Raw genomic sequence first — 20,480 nt, 5'->3', positions numbered from 1 at the left:
GCGTGGGGAGGAATTACCTGGTTGCTTTATATCAAAGCAAATATTAATTAACTTAAGATATAAATGTTTCTTGCCAAGTTAACAGTACTTAATATACTCTTGTAATTGCATGTCCAAAGAACTAATATGTATTTATCACTTGATATTCACATTCAATGCAAATGAGTATTTATAAAAGCATAATCCCAACAATCTTTATATATTAAGAGCATATCGTGAAGTAAGCATATTCTTTCTGTATCTGTTTAGTCATTTGTGACTCCTTGGAAGATCATGTTTCTGGAGGCGGTGCCACCTGCCCTCTGGGCTATTTTCCATGTGGCAATATCACCAAGTGCTTGCCCCAACAACTTCACTGTAATGGTGAGGATGACTGTGGGAATCATGCTGATGAAGACAACTGTGGTACGTGGTTAAGACTTTACTTTGTTTCTGACAGTCACTGAAACCCATACACTGTTCATATCAACTGGGGGTCTGCAGAGTATTAGCAATAAGAAAGTTACATGCATTGCAGAGGATATAGCAGGTATTTGCTTTAGCTGATAAAGCCACCCAACTAGCCATTTCCTAGGAAGAAAGGACCACATTTTTTGTTTGCATCTTATGTAAGTTTATCCAATTTTATCCGTGCTTTGAACTTACTTGGATGTATTGTTTTGATTTGTACATATGTGTGCATGTGATCTAGCAAAGATCCCTGCTGAGGAAAGGTGGACATACGAGCTGACAGAGTTTGTTATGCTTGACAGAACTTAAAGCTGTCTGGGAAGAGTAATTTAGAAGAATTTTCAAGGTTTGCCAAAAAGCTTTCATGTCCTAATGCAGGGGGAAAAACAAAACCGTGATTGTGTGTGTTCTGCAAGTTACACTGCTACCAGGCTTTGTGTTTTGGAAATGATGAAATCTGAGGAAATGCACACAAACAGGCCACTGCTGCCTGCCCGTGTCACTCCTGGCCCTGCCGGATGGTAGCCATGAACCCGGCTTGGTTCATGGGCTTTACCTCAGCTGCAAACTGAGCAGAGTCAGGGCATGGGCTCTGCATAGGCACTTGCCATGCTGTTTATTTGTGAGCATGGCCTGGACACAACTTTAGTCTGTGCTGAACAGCATCTCTCATGCAGTGGCTGGACACTGTTTGGAGGGTAGCACAGGCCAGGGATAGTCTGGGAAATGCTTTTGTGTGTTTTGTGAGAGCTTAGCGATTTGGTTGTGAGCTATGGCTGCAGGGAGAGAAAAGCAGCCCTAGCACATCTTCTTGTCAACTTAATAACAGCCTGGATGCTTTCAGAGCTACTCTCCAGAAGTTCTCATCCCTGGCAGATGGGGAAACCAGACTTCCTATTCCTGAGTAGCTTGCCTGTAGCAGTGGAGGGCAGCCAGATGTACAGTGCTCTACCACACACCCTGCCTCCATCTCCACAGAGCGAAGCAGGTGAACTGTCTGTCTGCTTCAGCCAGGCACACTGCCATCAGAACTGTGCATGGAGCCAACAAAAGAAAAATGAAAAAAAAAAGATGAAGTGAAACTTCAAAGATATATATACTAAAAGAAATTTTCAGAAAGATAGAGTTAGAAACAAAATGTGGTAAAGGTATTTTTCATTAACTATCTCAGCAAAATCAATGGGATTTTGGAAATAGTGTCACTTGTTCTCATTGCGTATTTTTGGAGCTGATTGTTGTTGTGTGTGGGCACATATTCTTAAGCCTATCAAATTCTAGCACATTACTTCATGCAAATGTGCTTTTAATTCTAATCCCGTGTAATGGACCTGCAGCTTTCTCTAGTTTTATGTCACTTCCTTCTACCTTAAACATACTTTTCATCGCCAATAATCAAAATCCTAACAAAATTGGTTCTTGTTCTTTTATTCTTCTGTGCATAAGTCACCTCTTAAACAGTTAGTTTATGCACGTTCCATTTCTTTATAGTACCAGAAAGTCTGCTGTGCAAGGACTTGCTGAAAGTGTACAGCTTGATCAAGTGGGGATTAGGATAGACACAGTTATATGGGATATACAGGACAGCAGAGCCTGCAAGACAATTCGGCTGCAATATTGAATCCAATTCTGAGTATAGTAGTTCAAGAATGAGACAATTTCTGAAAGCCTAAATAATGAAAAATGAAGAGTCATTGCATTGACTCCCTGAGAAATCTATGCTATTAGTGTTATTCTTGTATCTTGAACCCATATTCTCATTTAGAAATGCATGCCTTGTGTAATGCATCAAGGTCATATTCAGCAGTATTGTTTTCTCAAAAACTGGTGTAGCAGTCAAATTTTATTATTTTTGTAAGGGAAGAGTCACTACATTGCCTGAGAATACTAAATGTTCTGTTAAGGTGTTTGTAGCACTCCTACACTGCAGTACATGTGGAAATCTTTGGGGGATAGGTCTCTGTTTAGTAACCATTCATCTTAAAATCCAAGAAAGGAAGTCCCCTGACTAGCTCCCAAGACAAAGAAACTAAGCAGCTATTTTTCTGCTGCCATTTCCCAGGACCATTTTAGTATGCCTGCCCTACGCCAGGAGTAATATCTGGTTCTTTCTAACCTTTTTTTTTTTTAATTTGCAACTAGTTTTCAGTTGAAGTCATTGCTCCTGGTTACAGAAAAGCAATTCAAAATTAAATTATTCCAGTGAAGTAATTGTTCTATGCAGCATCATTGGAAATTGTAATCTTATCCACAAGGTACTCTAATTAAGTAGCTCAACTTTTAAATTCTTGTACACTTCCATCTTGCATAAATCTGAATAAGAGCTTTGAGGTGGCCAGTCTACAACATTCAACACAGCATATGTGGGGATGGAAAAAAATCAGTATGGACGCCCAAAGGTATTCAAAAATTATTTGTATATATACAAATATATATATGTGTGTGTCTCAAGTAAGGCTGGCTACAACAACCACTTCACTAATGATGTCTTCATTAATGATAAAGCACTATCTTAAGCCTACAGAAAAATATTATAGTGAAGACTTGCATGTATCTTAGACCAGTATTATAAAATAAGGAGACACAAAGCAAAAAAATTATGAACAGTAGTCTTTTCTGTGATGGAGAGGACAATACTGATGAAAAAGAAAAGGAAAAAAAATCACTTCTTTTGAAAATCATAATACTGCTATTGAAAAAAAAAAAGTACAATTGTTTGAAAAAACAGGTACTCTGAACATAAGAAAATCCAAAGTCCAGCTGTTCAATAGTAGCCTCAAAGTGTGCTGAATATTAATAGCAACAGCAATTACTGAAATAGCACTTTTAAGAAATATCAGTGTATTAAAGAAGCAGACAAGCAACTAGCATGAAAAGCACACTTAGATCTTCCGAGAGAGAGTTGCTTTGTAAAAGTCTTTAAATGTCATTGCAACAAAAAGAAAAAGGCATAGTTTCTTCTTCTATGGCTGGCAATTACAATGTGATTCAAAAGCTGTCTCAGTATTCTTGTCTTGCAAATTAATTACTTAACTTGGAATTTTAGAGCTCCACATCCAATATGGTTAATCAGCAACACGGTTTACAATCTGCCCAGTAACCTACTGGATTACTGCTCATTATTATTTGTTTGATCCTCATTATGCAATGAATGAATTATACACTGACATACTCTGTGCCCTAGATGGATACGTTGAATGCATACCACAGACATTTGAAAAAAGTAAAGATTTCACTAAATATTCCAATTATCTTGTAGCAATCCTGTCCATTTCCTCTTTTCTTGAGTAAAGTTCTGTAGGTCCCCACTTCATTCCTATAATGATATTTATTGTTGTAATCTTTGAGATTTGCAATATTAGTCCTGGTTCATGCACTGCATACCCCATAACAGTAAAACGTGATAATAAATATTTGAAACTAAACTGATTCCTCATTGATAGATGTTTTCAGATGTGCAGTAATTGCAGTTCATGTTCAACCCAGGTACAGAGAAGAGATGTGACATGAAATTAGGATTGTAGGCAGAGTCAGAAACAGATCTGAGACTGCTATGGTAGGGCTTAACCTCAGGGTATGGATAGCCTACTGGCCAGGTCAACTTCACCATTTCTTCCACTTCCCACCCCTTCTGGAAAGGGGGGAACTGTAGCCAATAGGTTACAGTAGAACGAAGCCACTTGTGTTTGAAAATTCATATGCCTTTTTCACCCAGTTGGATTTCCAGCCAATAAAATAATATGTGTGATATTCTGATGGGAAAGAGCTTGAGGCAATATAGTAAACAGCAATAAGAGGAGAGTAGCAATTTATCATGCCCCAAGTGATGAGAGGTTCTTTTCAAACTATCGCTAGATAACCTTAAACATGCATGGAAAATATAATCTTAGCTTTTGAAATTGAAAACATAGTCCATCAAGTCAAAGCGGGAGGCTCTGCAAATTTGCCATAAATATATTTTTAAATAAAAATGATTTATTTAAAGTTTTATCATTCCTCATAAAAGCTTATGGCCTTGAGGAGTTTTCCTTTCTAAGGCTGAATGTGGCAGTAAACTGTTCTCTGCACTTCCACCCCATACTAATCCTTTCTGAAGCATTGAGTTCTTCATAAAATGGCCAAGTGTGATGTCTACCAGTTCAGCCTTTATCACATTTCACTTGGGGTTATTTTTGTAGCAAAACCTAAACTGTGGAAAAAAGGTAGCAATTCCAGCATCCTCTGTGCCCAAGCTTAACTAAAGCTCAAGTTGGCAAAGCAGCATGAGTTTGAGAGTATTTGTCCCACTGAGACTATGTTTGATTTCAAATGTAATGGCTTCAGCCTAATTTTCAAGGTGAGAGCTGTTCCTATTTATAGCTGTAATATTTGGTTTTGTGGCTACTTGATTTTTTTTTTTAATTTTCACTGCTTTTTTAAATAATTAGGAAGAATAAATACTAGGCATAATCACCAATTCTGCTCAGCTAATACTTTGGTAACATTGCTAAGTGGATTGTTCCTAAAACAGGTAGAATAAAAAGTATTTCTCACACTGAGGACTTTGCTGCAATGTTACTGCTAATGTACCCTAACCTAGCTCTGGGCAAAGCTCTTTGAAGTTCAATGGCATATTAAAAGTGCCATATTACATATTCCCCAGTACTTATTCGGAGAGAGAAGCATTTTTAAATCTCTGGTCTGAGAGTGATACTTAATGATAAGCTAAGCAAAACCAACAACAGCAGATAAAAACAGCAGTTGTTTAATACAAAAAAAAAATAACAGAACAGCATTTGTGATGTAGTTTTCACTGAGTCCACGTTTGTTTATATGAACAATTTCTGACATGACAAGTTGCAAAAACATATGAAAAGTTAAATCATAACATAAATGTACTCTATAACTTTGGACAGAAGACAAGTAAAGTTGCCAGTAATCACCTATGGATATTTGTTTTCAAAATACAAACTCTGAGTATCTTCAGACATTTTTTTCCTTAATCTGCTCCCCAATTAAGTATTTACATTTAGAAACATATTTAAGCACTTCATATATATATATATATATATATAAATTCATTAGTCTTCTGTGCACTTAGAGGGCTGAATGAGCAAACTTCTACCCTAGATAAGAGTCAGCTTTCTCTGAATAAATATTCCTACTACATCATTATGTAGTGATAAAAGTGTAATGTTATCAGACTAATAACTTCTGCGTAATCATCTGCTCTAGATACATCACTAGGTCAGTTATCATTCTGTACTCATATCATGTTAATTATAAAGTGCTGCAAAAATTATCAATGCAGTTAAATTTTAAATAATTGTAGGACTGAAAATCTGTTCCTCCTGTGTGATCTTCTGAGATCTTTGTTGCAGTTGACCATAATATTCCCCCCATAATCAGCCTGATTTGCTCGTCATACATGTAAACTAGTTGTTTTACTAATATGAAGCCAGTGAATGGAATAAGTTGAGAAGCCTTACAGTAAATAATAACCATGCAGCTTACCTCAGTTTTCTTGTTCCTAAACCAGCCACCAGTGCTTGAATTTAGTTTGGTACAAAACTGTACATGGAGAAATATAGAAATGTAATCAGATCTCAAAAGGTACTGAGCTTTTCTCCTTTCAGAGGAAACTCTGAATGTTACATTCTACCTGGGCAAGTTGAAAGCACGTGTTATGATATTTTTTGAAGTCTAAGAGGAAGCCCTACTGGTTTGTCTCAGATACATTTAGCACTATGCGTCAGCGTCCTGTAATTACAGGCTCTGAAAATCCCTTGAATACAAAATACAGGTGCACTCATACCTTTATAAATAGTCCTTCCACTTTCAGATTTACAACTTTTTCCTAACTTCCATTAGGGTTTGATAATGCCCAAACATGCAGTCTAAATCTATGTAGTTATTGGATTTACGATGTTCTGTTCTAAATTTAAAATGCAAACAATAAGACCAACATAAAACCTTCAGTCATACCTCCTGGGCTTTTGATCACAACATGTCTTATGAAATAAGGCTCAGCCTGGTGAGAAGTGATCTGGACTGACTCCACTAAAATCAATGGAAAGGCTCCCACTGACCACTGACATCAGTGAGCAAAGATTCATAACTTACCTAAATTAGGAAACTAATAAAAAGCTCAGATGTTTCAAAAAAATGTGTGACTCACGTGCTAGCTTTTCTAAATAGCACTGGATAAGATTTTTGGAAATGCTGTTCTAGCAGTGATTTTTTTCTCTAAATGGGATGAAGTCTAGATAGCGATCTGCAACCTGTCACAGAAACAGCAGATATAAAATACAGTATCTTCCCATGTAGTCTGTGATACATAACTCTCATAAATAAATGCCTTAATTTTTCTCTTAGACTTAATTTGTAATAGAGTGGATATGCTTTATCCTTTGCTTAAAATTAGGTTTACTGTTGTTTCACACTACTGAATAGTTCTTATATTCCATCTTGAAACTGGTTGTTGAAATGGACTCTTAATTTATTACTAGCAAATCTCTAGACTAAATGGTTATGTGCGAATACCACAAGTAGAATAAAAAATATTTTAAAGTAAAAAATGTTAAAAATACAAACACTTCAGCAATCATATCCACTTAAAACTCTGCATGCATTGTGCCTAATCATTTGCACCTCTGTAGACTGGATCTTTACATCATGAATGGGGCATTAGAAAAGCATCAGCTACTATCGCATTTCTGACTATAACTTACTAGCAAGAATAGAAAGGAAGGGAATAGAAAGAACACCATGCTATGGTGTTTTATCTTTTTTTCACTAGCAGGGTCTTTAATTATGTAGTACTTAATAGAGCAAAGTAGCCTGAGCTATTTTGAGAGCACAAGTTTCCTCACTGTTAAGAAATTTGGCTTCTGGACCATTTTGCTGATAGTTCTGCAAAACTGTTTTTTTGGCAGTTAGGCGGTGATTGTAGTACGTGTGTATTTGTTTTTTAATCACAGTGTCATAGCCACATTTTTCCAGTCCAGTGAAGCAAGAACAGGCATGCAGATTTAATTTAAGATGTTTTGTGACTCTCCGGAGGAGTTCTTCACTGGCTAAATGCACTTACCATTGTTTTGCTCCCAGGCCTAAGAGGTCTCAGAACAAAAGGCAGCATTCAGCTCCCCAGATCGAAAGTTCACTTATAGATGTTCGTTAAGGTCTCTGTAGCTCATAGGCTGCATATACAATGGAAGTCACAAATGTGAATTTCAGAAAGAACTGGGGCAGCAAGCTGTTTGAAGTCTGGCACATATTTGCCTCTAAAAAGTACAGGTCTCACCTGTTACTGGGGACAATGCAATCAGCAGGTGACTGGTTGCCTTGTTAAATAAGTTATACTACCTCCTTTAAAAAGGGCCTATAAAATTCAACAGGATGAAAGTAATAAAATTCTGTATAGTTGTCATAATGTTTTCGTATGTGTTTCTTTGAAGGTTTATAGAATTTGACCTTTGAAGTTTTATAGAATTATTGCAGTGCTAGAGATTTGTTAAATCATATTCTACATTTCCATAGCAGAAATCTAAATTTGTACGGGATGTTTGAAACCATCTATGCAAAAGATATATGTTTTAATATTACAAGATTGCTCGTAAGGGATAGGAAATTTCAGAGAGCATAAGTTTCCCATTTTTGCCTCAAAACATTGCAGGCAAGCTTGACAAGTCTATTTTTCAAATTAAAGCTAATAATGAATGATCATATACTTAGTCTCATGTTTTCATGGCATGGTATTTTTTTTCTATTGTACCTACATTTAAATCTCACTTCTTAATTCTATGAGACAAAATTCATGTTTGAGCCCTAGATTGTAAATTCTGTTTATAAAGCAAAAAGAAAACACTTGGAGGTCAGCAGCATCTTCAGAAGGTATCATATACTTGGCAACAGATCAAATTTTTGAGCCTCACGTGGAAATGTTTCATATATGTAGTTGTATATAATACAAGAGTTGTATATAATAGAGCTGTTGACATGTTGCAGGGAAGGGATGCCATCCAGAGCGACCTTGGCAGGCTTGAGAGATAGGCCTGTCTGAATCTAATGAGGTTCAACTAGACGAAGTGCAAAGTCCTGCACTTGTGTCAGGACAATCCCAAACACAAATACAGGCTGGATGGACAATGGTTTGAGAGAAGGACCCGGGGGGTGTTGGTTGATGAGAAGCTCAACAGGAGTCATCAATGTGGGCTTGCAGTTCAGAAAGCCAAAAGCACCTTAGCCAGCAGGGTGAGGGAGGGGATTGTTCCCCCTCTACTCCACTTGTGTGAGACCCCACCTGGAGTGCTCCGTTCAGCTCAGGGCCCCCAGCACAAGGACATGGACCAGTTACAGCAGCTCCACAGGAGGGCCACGAGGATGATCAGAGGGTTGGAGCACCCCTCCTATGAAGACAGGCTGAGGGAGTTGGGGTTGCTCAGCCTGGAGGAGAGAAGGTTCTGGGGAGACCTTCCAGCAGCCTTCCAGTACCTAAAGGGGGCCTACAGGAATGCTGGGGAGGGACTCTTGGTCAGGGAGTGTAGGGATAGGACAAGGGGTAATGGCTTTAATCTAAAAGAGGGGAGATTTAGATTAGATACAAGGAAGACCTGGATCCATACAAGTCCATGGGTCTGGATGGGATTCATCCCAGGGTGCTTAAAGAGCTGGCTGACGTCATCGCAGGACCTCTCTCAATTATTTTTCAGCGATCTTGGGAATCTGGAGAGGTCCCATTGGATTGGAAGCTGTCAAATGTTGTGCCAATTTCAAGAAGGGTAAGAAAGAAGACCCTAGCAATTACAGGCCTGTCAGTCTCATGTTAGTGCCTAGTAAAATTATGGAGAGGATGATCCTTGAAGTTATTGAAGCGCACCTGGGAGACAATGCAGTCGTTGGTCCCAGCCAACATGGGTTCATGAGGGGTAGGTCCTGCCTAACAAATTTGATTTCCTTTTATGATAAGATCACCCATCTAGTCGATCAAGGGAAACCAGCTGATGTGATCTTTTTGGACTTCAGCAAAGCTTTTGACATGGTTTCCCATAGGATCCTACTGGACAAAATGTCCAGCATACAGCTAAACAAAAACATCATACGATGGGTGAGCAATTGGCTGACGGGCAAGGCTCAAAGGGTTGTGGTAAATGGGGCCACGTCTGGCTGGCGGATGGTCACTAGTGGGGTCCCTCAAGGCTCCCTTTTAGGGCCAGTCCTCTTCAATGTTTTTATAAATGATTTGGATGTAGGACTAGAAGGTGTTTTGAGCAAATTTGCCGACGACACCAAACTTGGAGGAGTTGTGGGCTCGGATGAGGGTGGAAAGGCCTTGCAGAGAGATCTGGACAGATTGGAGAGCTGAGCAATCACCAACCACATGAAGTTTAACAAAAGCAAGTGCCGGGTCCTGCACCTGGGACAGGGCAACCCTGGCTATATGTACAGACTGGGCGACGAGACGCTGGAGAGCAGCCCCGCAGAGAGGGGTCTGGGGTTGTGGTTGACAGCAAGTTGAATATGAGCCAGCAGTGTGCCCTGGCAGCCAGGAGGGCCAACCATATCCTGGGGTGCATCAAGCACGGCATTGCTAGTCGGTCGAGGGAAGGGATTGTCCCGCTCTACTCTGCGCTGGTGCGGCCTCACCTCGAGTACTGTGTGCAGTTCTGGGCACCACAGTACAAAAAGGACATTAAACTGTTGGAGAGTGTCCAGAGGAGGGTGACGAAGATGGTGAAGGGCCTAGAGGGGAAGACATATGAGGAGCGGCTGAGGTCACTGGGCCTGTTCAGCCTGGGGAAGAGGAGGCTGAGGGGGGACCTCATCGCAGTCTACAACTTCCTCGTGAGGGGGAGTGGAGAGGCAGGTGACCAATTCTCTGTTATCACCAGTGATAGGACCTGCGGGAACGGTGTTAAGCTGAGGCAGGGGAAGTTTAGGCTGGACATCGGGAAGAGGTTCTTCACCGAAAGCGTGGTTGCACACTGGAACAGGCTCCCCAGGGAAGTAGTCACTGCACCAAGCCTGTCTGAATTTAAGAAGCATTTGGACTGTGCACTTAGTCACATGGTCTAAACTTTTGGGCAGACCTGTGCGGTGCCAGGAGTTGGACTTGATGATCCTTATGGGTCCCTTCCAACTCGGGATATTCTATGATTCTATGAAGACATTCTTCGCTCAGAGGTTGGTGAGGCCCTGGCACAGGTTGCCCAGAGAAGCTGTGGATGCCCCATTCCTGGATGTGTTCAAGGCCAGGCTGGATGGGGCTTTGGGCAACCTGGTCTGGTGGGAGGTGTCCCTACCCATGGCAGGGGTTGGAACTGGATGGTCTTGAAGGTCCCTTCCAACATAAACCATTCTTTGATTCTATATGGCCAATTTTTTTTTTTCTGTCATCGCCATTCATTCACATTATGTGGCATTGAAATAATCAGATTTACTGATGTACTGATGTAAACTATCAGCAAATTTAATAGCTTTGCTGAAGCTCTTGAGGCTTTTAATCAACTTCTTTGCTCATATCTTTAAAGATTGTTGATAACAAAGTGGAACTTTATATTTCACTAGACTTTTGTCTCTTCTGGTCTCCAACGTCATGGCTTACTGCTAAGGGAGCTTTTGAGCAACACAAGGTTTTATAGATATATTTATGTTGTTACCTTATTTACTTTGTCACATTTATTTCAAAAATGGAAAATAGTTCCAGAAAAACAGAAGAGAAAATTGAAATAATGTATTTAGATCAAAGGTACTGTTATATAAACTAGAAAACTTCCTTTGTGCAAGTGTTTTACAGGAATAAAGGTACAATATTGAGAAGTTATTTATCTTTTGGAAATTTGAGCCTGCTTATTTTCTTAAAAGTTGCAGATTAATTAAGTTATCTTAAAATCAAGAATAAACTCATGTGAGCAGGAAATCTAGCTCATCCAGAAAAGTGTAAACCTTATTTGAATTGATTTAATTCCTGTTGTTGGGGTTTTTTGTTTGTTTGTTTTGTGATTACTTTGTCACATATAAGTAGGCAAGCTAGTCTTACATTAATCAGCAGGTGCAGGAAGCAGTCAATGTGCAGTAACATATATTTTGGTATGTGCTAAATTGGCTTTGCCTTGACGAGTAAGCATCCAGTTTTTAGGTACTCCATTTTCTCCACCTGGGTATCTAAACTGGGGGTGTGAAATTTACTCCCAGAGTCAAATGTTCCAGACACTGCAACACTCCTCTCTGTAAAATCTCAGTACGGTTTTGGTTTTACTATAATTTATTAGAATGTATCAGCATATGCCAGCATTGGAAAAGGGCAATTATATTTCTTCATCTGTGAATGTTTTAAAAGGCATTGCTCCTGCATTTTTTTCTGAAGACTACAGGTTTTCCTCATTGTACTAAAAGGTATTTTTATGAAAAGCCTGAAGTAATTTCTTACAGCAAGAGAAAGTATATTTGAATAAATGCAGAGAGAAGTACATCTATGGGTTGTGACCATCAAAAGCAAAGGCAAAATTGAAGGGTAACACAGTGGCTCTTTAGAATGGCAGGCAGCAGTGCTTATGCATTTAACTGATGTGACTTCTCTGCATAATAACCCATGAAGACATGGCCAAGAGAAGGAGAAAGTTGTATAGATAATGTTCTTTTTACAAGATCCATACTAAATAATAAGAGTTGTATTTTTAATTGAGCAAAACAGATATTCTTATTGGATTTGTCATTGAAAGGATTATTCAAATGTGAAGTTTGTCAGGATTAACATACTCTCTCATTCTCATTCCTATCAGAAATGGTAATTGACAACTTCTAGCAAGGAACAGTGCAATAATCTGTATTCAGATAAGTCAAGTTTACAATTACTTACTTCATTTATTCCACATGTGGAAGATTCACTGATGCCTTGTTTTCTCAGATCTCATTTTTACAGAAGTGCAGCCAACATAATCTATTTTAGAACTGGCTCAGGAAAAAGTAATTTCTCATCTGAGCTGTACTCCCCCAAACGATAGATTTGGGATTTCAGGACCACTACTATTACCAGTCATTTCTTAAACAGTTTGGAGAACCTCATCTCAATAGTGGTAAACAGGTCACAAACCTACCATATAAACCCTAAACAATCACAAAGTGATTTACAGTTCTGGCATTCAGTGCTTCAGTGAATGGTTGTACTAAATATAGTTATTTATCTGTGATTCAGTTCACGTAAAATAAAGACTGTCCCACAGTCCGGCACAAAACTTGGCCCAAACCAAACATTTTTGAGGGTCAGAAAACTTTGAATAACCTGTTTTGTTATAGTCAGACTTTCCTTTGTATTTCTAGTAAAAGGCAGGTAAAAACAATGCCATAAGAAAAGCCTATTATTTAAAATGAACTGACCAGAAACTCTAGACAGGTGGAATGGTTCCAATACAAAATAATCCATCTTCTCTCTTATTTTTGCTTTTTTTTCCCCCTTTTCTTTCATGGCCACCCAAAAATACACAGCTGTCTCCTGATTTCCTTGAAACCACTGGTGCACTTCTACTTCATAGCAAACTGCTCCCTCATTCCTGTTAGCGCAGGAGGCACTGCTCATGCTTTCTCTCTGCAAATATGAACTGCAGTGATGGTCACCTTTTGTAAATTCTTTATCACATGGCAAAGCATTTTAAACATGTTAAAGGGTGGAATAAAATATCATCTATCCACTCTTTAGCATCAGAAGCAGGGAAATACAGAAAAAAATGATGCTTTATACATCCATTGGCTTACAAGAGTATTAGCATTTATGGCTTTTAACTATTTATTCAGAATCTAAATGGTTATTTGTCCAAACTTTACTATAATTCTAATTATGGATTAGAAATTCTGTATTTTGAGACTGTATTCCTGACAGCAAAGTATTTATTTGCTCTGATTATACTCTGAGAATAAAGTCATTTTTAATATATCTTTACAAATCTCTATTTTAAAATCTGCAGTGAGATATTCATCCCAAATCTTACCTCCTCTGCATGCATAATATTCCCACTAGGTGCTTCACATCCCAGTTGCTGGGTCCAGTTTTACAAATGAAAGTCAAAGGATGCATTCCTTAAAAAAATATATTCAGAAATAGTGGTAGGGAAGCCCCATTACAGCCCTAACTACAGGCCAGCAGGTTTATAAGACACTGCTTGATGTAGGATCTGTTTTTCTCATTTCATCAATTACAGATTCCATATTACAAGTTTGTAAAGTAGTCCTAAAACTGAACTTCTACTGAGTATTCTCTGCAGAGCAATGTATCTGCAGATTTGCAAACTGCTTTCATTTTGTCCAAAATGCATTAGACTGCTGCTGAAAATCAGCTTAATGATCTGACCCGGCAAAATTGCTAATGGATCAGCGGATACCAGGTGCTTTCAAGGAAATTAATAAAATGTGCTTAAGTGCCTTCTCCGGGTGGGAAGTTGACATTCTTGCAGGGCATAGTTTGGTTCACATGGATTTTCAAGTTAAGGCACTTTTCAAGTCTTTTCTCTTAATAGAGCAATTTCTGAAGACAGGGATTTCTTTCTGCCTCAAATCTTCCATCTATTTAATTTATGCATAACAAAGATAGTTTGCCTGAAGTTCCTAATCTTTCAAAATATCTATTAATTAGAATTTATAGTGCATCTTTTCAGCTTAGGTAGTCAGCTCTCAGCACAGCTCCACAGGTAGGTTTAAGGAGATGCTTTCAAGGTAGAATAATTTCCCGGCCTATCTGAGGAAACAGTTGAGTTGTAATGTGGCATGAAGAATGAGATGCCATTTCAGAATGAGAGAAGGTACAAAGGTATGAATATATTTCATTTCTGCCTATCTATTTTCAAGATACAATAGTAGTGCTTACTTGAATATAAACATTCATAGATAAATGTCCATGAGGAATGGTATTTAAGTATAACTAAACTTTTAATATACAGGGGGAAGACCATTGCTAGCATATTATAAAAGTGAAACTAAGACAGTAACGACAAGCTCAGCAGAGCCCTTCTCAGGGTTTTCAAACAACATATTAATGTTGTTTGACAGCAGGTATCATTACAAAATAATGCTTCCAATTACCACTGATGCTTCACCTCACCAGCTGGTGAGTGTCGTCCTAGGGAGCATTTCTGCTACTGGTGCAAATACATGCAAATGAGATGCTTTAAACTCAAAGGGTATGGACATTGTCAGAGCTGAAAAGTTGGTGCTCTGAAAGAAGTGGTCAAAATCATAGTTATCATTTAAGCTTTCCTGGACGAAGTGACAAACCTGCACACTTAAGGAGGTAGGAAAATAAGATTGCTTCCTGTTATTAGAATTCTGTGTAGACAAAAAGTTCTGAAGTAATTACCTTTTTTTGTGTGTATGCAACTGTCACAGAAATGCTGAATTGTTGAAGGTATTAGAAGATGCTCCTACTGTGCAATTTTTAATCTCAGTACATACTGGTGATTAGACAGCCGTATTAAAACAAGGTCATTTACTGTTCTATTAAATCTTCTGGAAAAATCATGTTGTTGAGATAAAAACTGAGAAAAAAAATAGATGCTACTAATCTTAGTGAAATTATTTTTCTAATGTGTGTGCTATTTTTTTATTAGAAGACAACAATGGTTGGTCTCTACAATTTGACAAGCATTATGCAAAGGACAAGTACAATAAAATGAAATCTCTGTATGCATTTCAGACCAAGACACCTGAGTGTTGTAAGTAGTTATTACTGATAATTCCTGGAAATAAATACATTGCAAATATGCTTATCAAAAATAGAAATACAGTGTGGTTTCATTTGTAGTAAAATAGAATTAATGTCTCAGACTAACAAATGCATTGAAGCTAATTTCTGTTCCAATAAGAGTGACTTATTTTCTGAAAAATGTGTGCCAAATATACGTCAATTAGGAGGGCAATATGAATATTTATCTAACTATATTAAGACAGCTGGAAAGACTATGAAACACATTTTTCAGAGTGAAATAAAGGCAACATTCTTTCAATTCACTTTTTCGCACATCAAATGATTCTTGAACCCTAGTCCACATCTACAGTCTTTTGTCCATTTGTACAGATTTTCTGACGGTTGTCCACTACAAGCACTAAGTTAAAGAACTGTGCCCATTCTAGCAAATATAAAAGGACTGAATAATCTGGGGTCATAAAAATCTGAAAAAGAAAAAACAATGGTACCATGCCATATTCCTGTATCAAGCCTATAGCTCAGCTGTAAAAGTTCTTTCACTGAGGTCAGGAGGTGACAATTTTTTATGTTCCTTTATGTTTAATGCTAGGGCATTCCTAGATCTAAATAAATATTATAAAACCAATGTATGCCTTAATTTAAATTGTTTAACATAGGCTGCTATGTCTGCCTTTGAGCTCACTGTTCTTTTACACTATATTTCTTTTCTCCCCATCTGATCGTACCACCCACCCAACCTTCTTGCTTTCATGCAGTGGCTGGTGCTGTGCCAGCAGAATGTGTGTGCCAAGGGCTGGAGATCTTCTGCGATGCTGTCAAACTGCGTGCTGTCCCTTCGGTCTCTTCAAACATAACTATGATGTAAGTAAAGCAGAAATGTGGCCTCTTGCTCTGTTTAGGCTTGACTATCAGTTCTACAACCATTTCACAACTCCGGCCATATAGTTATGACCAGTTGGCTCAGCTGGTGTTTGTGAAAGCATAGTATCTCACTGTTGATAAGTCCTTTGATGTTTAAAGTACAGATTTTCACTGCATAAAATGAAAGAAAAGAAACTAAAAAAAAAAAAATGTGAAATGGTCATTTTATATTTGTAACAGTGACTTGCAGTAGCAACAATTTCAGAAAACCTAAAGAAATCTTTAAAATAAATGTTTCCTTTTAGGACATAATGCTTAGGACTTTTTCATTGTTCTATGATTCTGGCAATATTCCTAGTCTATAGACTGATAATATCATCACTAACCTTGATCTTAGTAGAACCACCTGGTTGAGCAAATCTTTTTAGTTCTCATTCAATGTCTCTGAATAGGCCATTATTTATAAGGGTTTAATCTCAGCTGGGTCGTCATACAGATATGTATGTGCAATCCAGACTTTCTGAAGAGATCTGCAAATGGTTGATATTGCTCTTTGTTTGCACACAACTGCTTGAGATGTCATTTTCTAAAAGGTGAATAGAGGGCAGTATCACCAGTCCTTACCTGAGGATCTTTCCTATAAAGCAAGGGTACAGACCTTTCTGTTTGGTTCTGTTTTGTGTCCATGCGTGGCTGAGGTTCTTCTTGCTGGGTCTGTGTTCAATTACCACAAAACTTCAATTTAAGTTTAATGCAGAATGTCATATGTATTTAATAATGTATTTAAACTTGCTGTTGGCTCAGAGTCAGCAAAGACTTCAAAAGCAATGGCCCAGTCCTAGCTTTAGAAAAAGCAGTGAGTCAGGTAAGCTGGCTTTTGGGCTAGACTCTGTTCTAGTCCAGCTGTGCCCTAAATTATTTTTGTCCTTGTCAGGAATAAATAAATTGAAATAAATCTGTGTTTTAGTTTATACCCAAATATTTTCAATTCTTGGATTTAACTATTATTTTGTCAACTGCCCTGAGGACATTGAAAAATATTCTTTGATGATAAAGTATTGGGCTTATTGCTTAAATAGGTATGAACATTGAGATTGTCATGTTGCTTTTATTATCTAGCATTAGCAAAGATGCTCTTACTGAATAACAAAAGTTACAGCACTGCAGGAAGCTGGGAGGGAGCACTAGGCCCTCTGAGTCCCATTGTAATGGGCAATTGCCTATTGCAATTGTTGGCTGCCAGGAGGAGAAAGCAGAAAACAACTATGGCCTGTACCACCAATCCCTAGAACAGCAAAATGGCAGACAGTAGAGCATCCCCAGCTCTAATTTGTTGTCATATTCAAAACTAACCCTATTCCATAATCAAACAGCAGCAACACCACTTTTCCTTTCCTTGAGGGACGAGGCGAGGAAGCGTGAGGCAAGGCTGTGTGATGGTGCCCCATGACTACAGCTGTGCTTCATGGCCCACTGCATGGACTCCACAGCAGGATGGTGTCGATGGTGGGCAATGCAGTCTTCCCAATGCCTCCCAGAAAAACACTGACAGATCTTTACCTGGCATTTATCTTTATTCACTGTCTACTCAAGGATGAGACTGTAGCTCTCTCCATTCCCAGGAAACAGGCCTTTTATTTTTCCCGCCAGCTACCTATGGCTGTCTGGGCTGACTGAGGACTGCATCTAGAGCAAGTTTCTGAAGGAATCTTCTTGCCTCAGAAATGAGGAGTGTGATTTTTTTTTTCACTCTGAGAGGGAAAACTCTTGCCTTTCTACCTTGATCAGGAATCTAGTGATACTCTTGGTCTCACATCATTAACATTAATTCATGCTGTTTTAATCACATTTTTAATCGTCTGGAGAGGGAGGATTGGAGGGGTACTGTCCGTATGAAAAACGGAAAATGGGGACAACAGTAGCTTCCAAAATTACAGAAATGGGTAAGATTATCTTACCTATTTGTCTTTTCATGTCTTTTCATGGTCTCCTCCTAATCCATTAACTCAAACTCACTTCTAGCTTAAACTCTTTACTTGAATTGATCAGTGCAGTCAAATCTGATTGAATTTAATGTACTTCAGAAACAGAGTATGACAGCAAAGAGCTGTTCTGTTTTTGGTTAATAAACCATACAGAGACACTCCTAAATATTGATCCTTCTGGAAATATCTACTTATTCCTGCCAAATCATTTGATTTACTGTGAAAATTCATTAAACACAGTGAAGTCATTAGAATTGCATGAAATAGGATAAATTCACCTACAGAGTAGTTTTATTGTGTGCATTCATTCCTACAGGTCTCTTCAGAGGAATCTGCTAAGGAAACTTTCTGCTGACGTTTTCAAGAAATACCGAGACCTTAAAAATCTGTAAGGAAGCATTTCAGCTTAAAATATCTATTTAAGAGCTTTAAATATTTGTTCTCTCTGGTGTCTGTCTCTCTCACACACATACATACACACAAAGCTTAACATCTGAGTGACAAGTCTCAGTTTACACTCAAAATTCTGTTTTGTCTTACTCTTGGGTACATCAGGTAATCATGTAACCCTGTTTGGCTCAATTAGCTTGACTTGACATCCCTCTTTGAGCAAAAACATCATTTCTGCATATTTAATTTTTATTATATTAATTGTTTTATACCAGAAAAATGCTAAAACTTCATCATGTCTGAGCAAAGTTAGATTTATAATGAATAGCAATATGACAAAAGAAAGGAATGTATGAATTCATTTACTCTGCAAAGTGAAAGTCTAAGTTCACTTAGTTTTTTCTGCTGTTATGGGAAGCTTACTCACATGGCACTTGGTTTTGCTTCTATATGTCTGTTACCAATTTGATAATGTTTCAAGTAGTCAGATTGTGTTTTATTATGTCCAAAAAATACGTTGTTCAAAAATCATAGCCTTTAATGAATTTGACTTATATGGAATCAGTGCAATTAAGAATTGCAGGCAAAATTCTAGAACAGGGTTCTTAAGTTCCTAGAAAACATAAAACTTTTATGGAAACTGCACTGTACTGCAGCACCATCTTGTGTTCAAGTTAAGTACCATTACCTTAAAGTCTTGGAAGATGTGTTTTCATGAAAAGAAATAGTTATACCTCCCTGTACAAAACATTTGTTGAATTGATGACTATATGTTTTCAGAAAGTTATTGAACAGTGTTTGACACAAACCCATTTTCTAAAAGCTGATTTTTTTGTCACTGTTTGTAACAGGAATGCATCAAAACTGTATGTATCATTGACTAGTTTAATATAAAGGATTTCTATTTATAGATTTCTCAGAGAATAACACCATAATGCTTTAAAATTATTTTTTAATCATTTAACATTTGCAGATTGTAGTATTTTTGATCTTAATATTTCATCAAAGTAGATGACGAAAAACAAGAAAAAAATAGTATTCTTTATTTTACAGAAAATCAGCAAGATTCATTCTACATTATGGTATTATCTTGAAGTGAAGTGTTTTGAAATTTCTCTGGTAGTCTAAAAAGAAATGTCAAAAACATTTGTTTTTTTGACATTTGCCACACAAAATGCTCTTGCTTGTAGTGGAGTTCTGGCTAAACATAAAAGTCAGGTCACAAAGGTAAGGACTGAAAGATTGGAACCTAAAACAGAATGTCAAGTACAAGCATTTCTTTGTTCATCTTAAGCAAACCAAGTGTCTCTTTGAATGAATTTTGTAATTTTGCCATGAGTTTTTATTTCTTTTAAAACATTTTTGCAATCTTTTCAACAACAGCTATGAAATTATTATTGTCACATTTAGGGTGTAACAAGTTTGACAGCTTCTTTTCCAGTGTCACATGTAAATTCAATTTACTTGATAGATTTTAATTCTTTATTTATGATTGCTTTGACTGCATGCCTGAAGAAATCAATTATTGTTATTGTTGTATCTTCTTAGGTATCTTCAGAATAATAAAATCAGAGCTGTGTCCAAACATGCTTTCAAAGGTTTATACAACTTGACAAAACTGTAAGTATTGCTTTAGGACTGTTTAAATGAAGAGCAACATGAACAGCTCTGAGAATTGCTACAAATATCTCTCTTATTTGTTTCAGTGTTAGGGAATTGCAAAATGATTGATGATATGATTGAGAAAACGATATATAAAGAGCTATTTGTGCTATTTCTATCTATTTGAGTTTATCTGATAGGACAATACTTTGAAAATACAAGTGAGCTCTATACTATACTCCTATTCCCCAACTATGTGGAATGGAAGAAGGAGACAGTGTGGTAGTTACTTTGCATAAAGGCAGAAAGAATGAAGAAGGAGTGAAACAAAAGCAAGAATTTGCATTGAATGGAAACTGTTTAACATGCTATTCTGGTTTACAGAAGCAAACCAAAGCAACCAGTATCGGTAATAAAAAGAACACTTTTTTTTTCTTTATTATGCAGCAGCTTTTTGAAAGGTGTTTTTAACTTTTAAGGAAATATTTCAGTGAAAGAGATGATACATAAATTACATTGTTCTG

The 20,480-nt window shown here is 37.6% G+C and overlaps 1 protein-coding gene across 1 annotated transcript in view; it reads left to right on the top strand.

Moving 5' to 3' along the window:
- The first annotated feature begins 307 nt into the window (after positions 1-307).
- Positions 308-20,480, top strand: part of RXFP1 (relaxin family peptide receptor 1) — a 34,986-nt gene continuing 14,813 nt past the window's right edge. Inside the window, exons 1-5 of the mRNA XM_035554526.2 lie at positions 308-405; positions 15,021-15,125; positions 15,874-15,979; positions 18,281-18,352; positions 19,903-19,974. Coding sequence (XP_035410419.1) covers positions 15,083-15,125; positions 15,874-15,979; positions 18,281-18,352; positions 19,903-19,974 — 293 coding nt within the window. The 5' untranslated portion in view covers positions 308-405; positions 15,021-15,082. The remainder of the gene's footprint in view (positions 406-15,020; positions 15,126-15,873; positions 15,980-18,280; positions 18,353-19,902; positions 19,975-20,480) is intronic.

Source organism: Cygnus atratus, chromosome 4 (assembly GCF_013377495.2).
Source record: "Cygnus atratus isolate AKBS03 ecotype Queensland, Australia chromosome 4, CAtr_DNAZoo_HiC_assembly, whole genome shotgun sequence".
Lineage (NCBI taxonomy): Eukaryota > Metazoa > Chordata > Aves > Anseriformes > Anatidae > Cygnus > Cygnus atratus.
The sequence above is the reverse complement of the archived record's forward strand: the minus strand, read 5'-3'. Positions and strand labels throughout refer to the sequence as shown.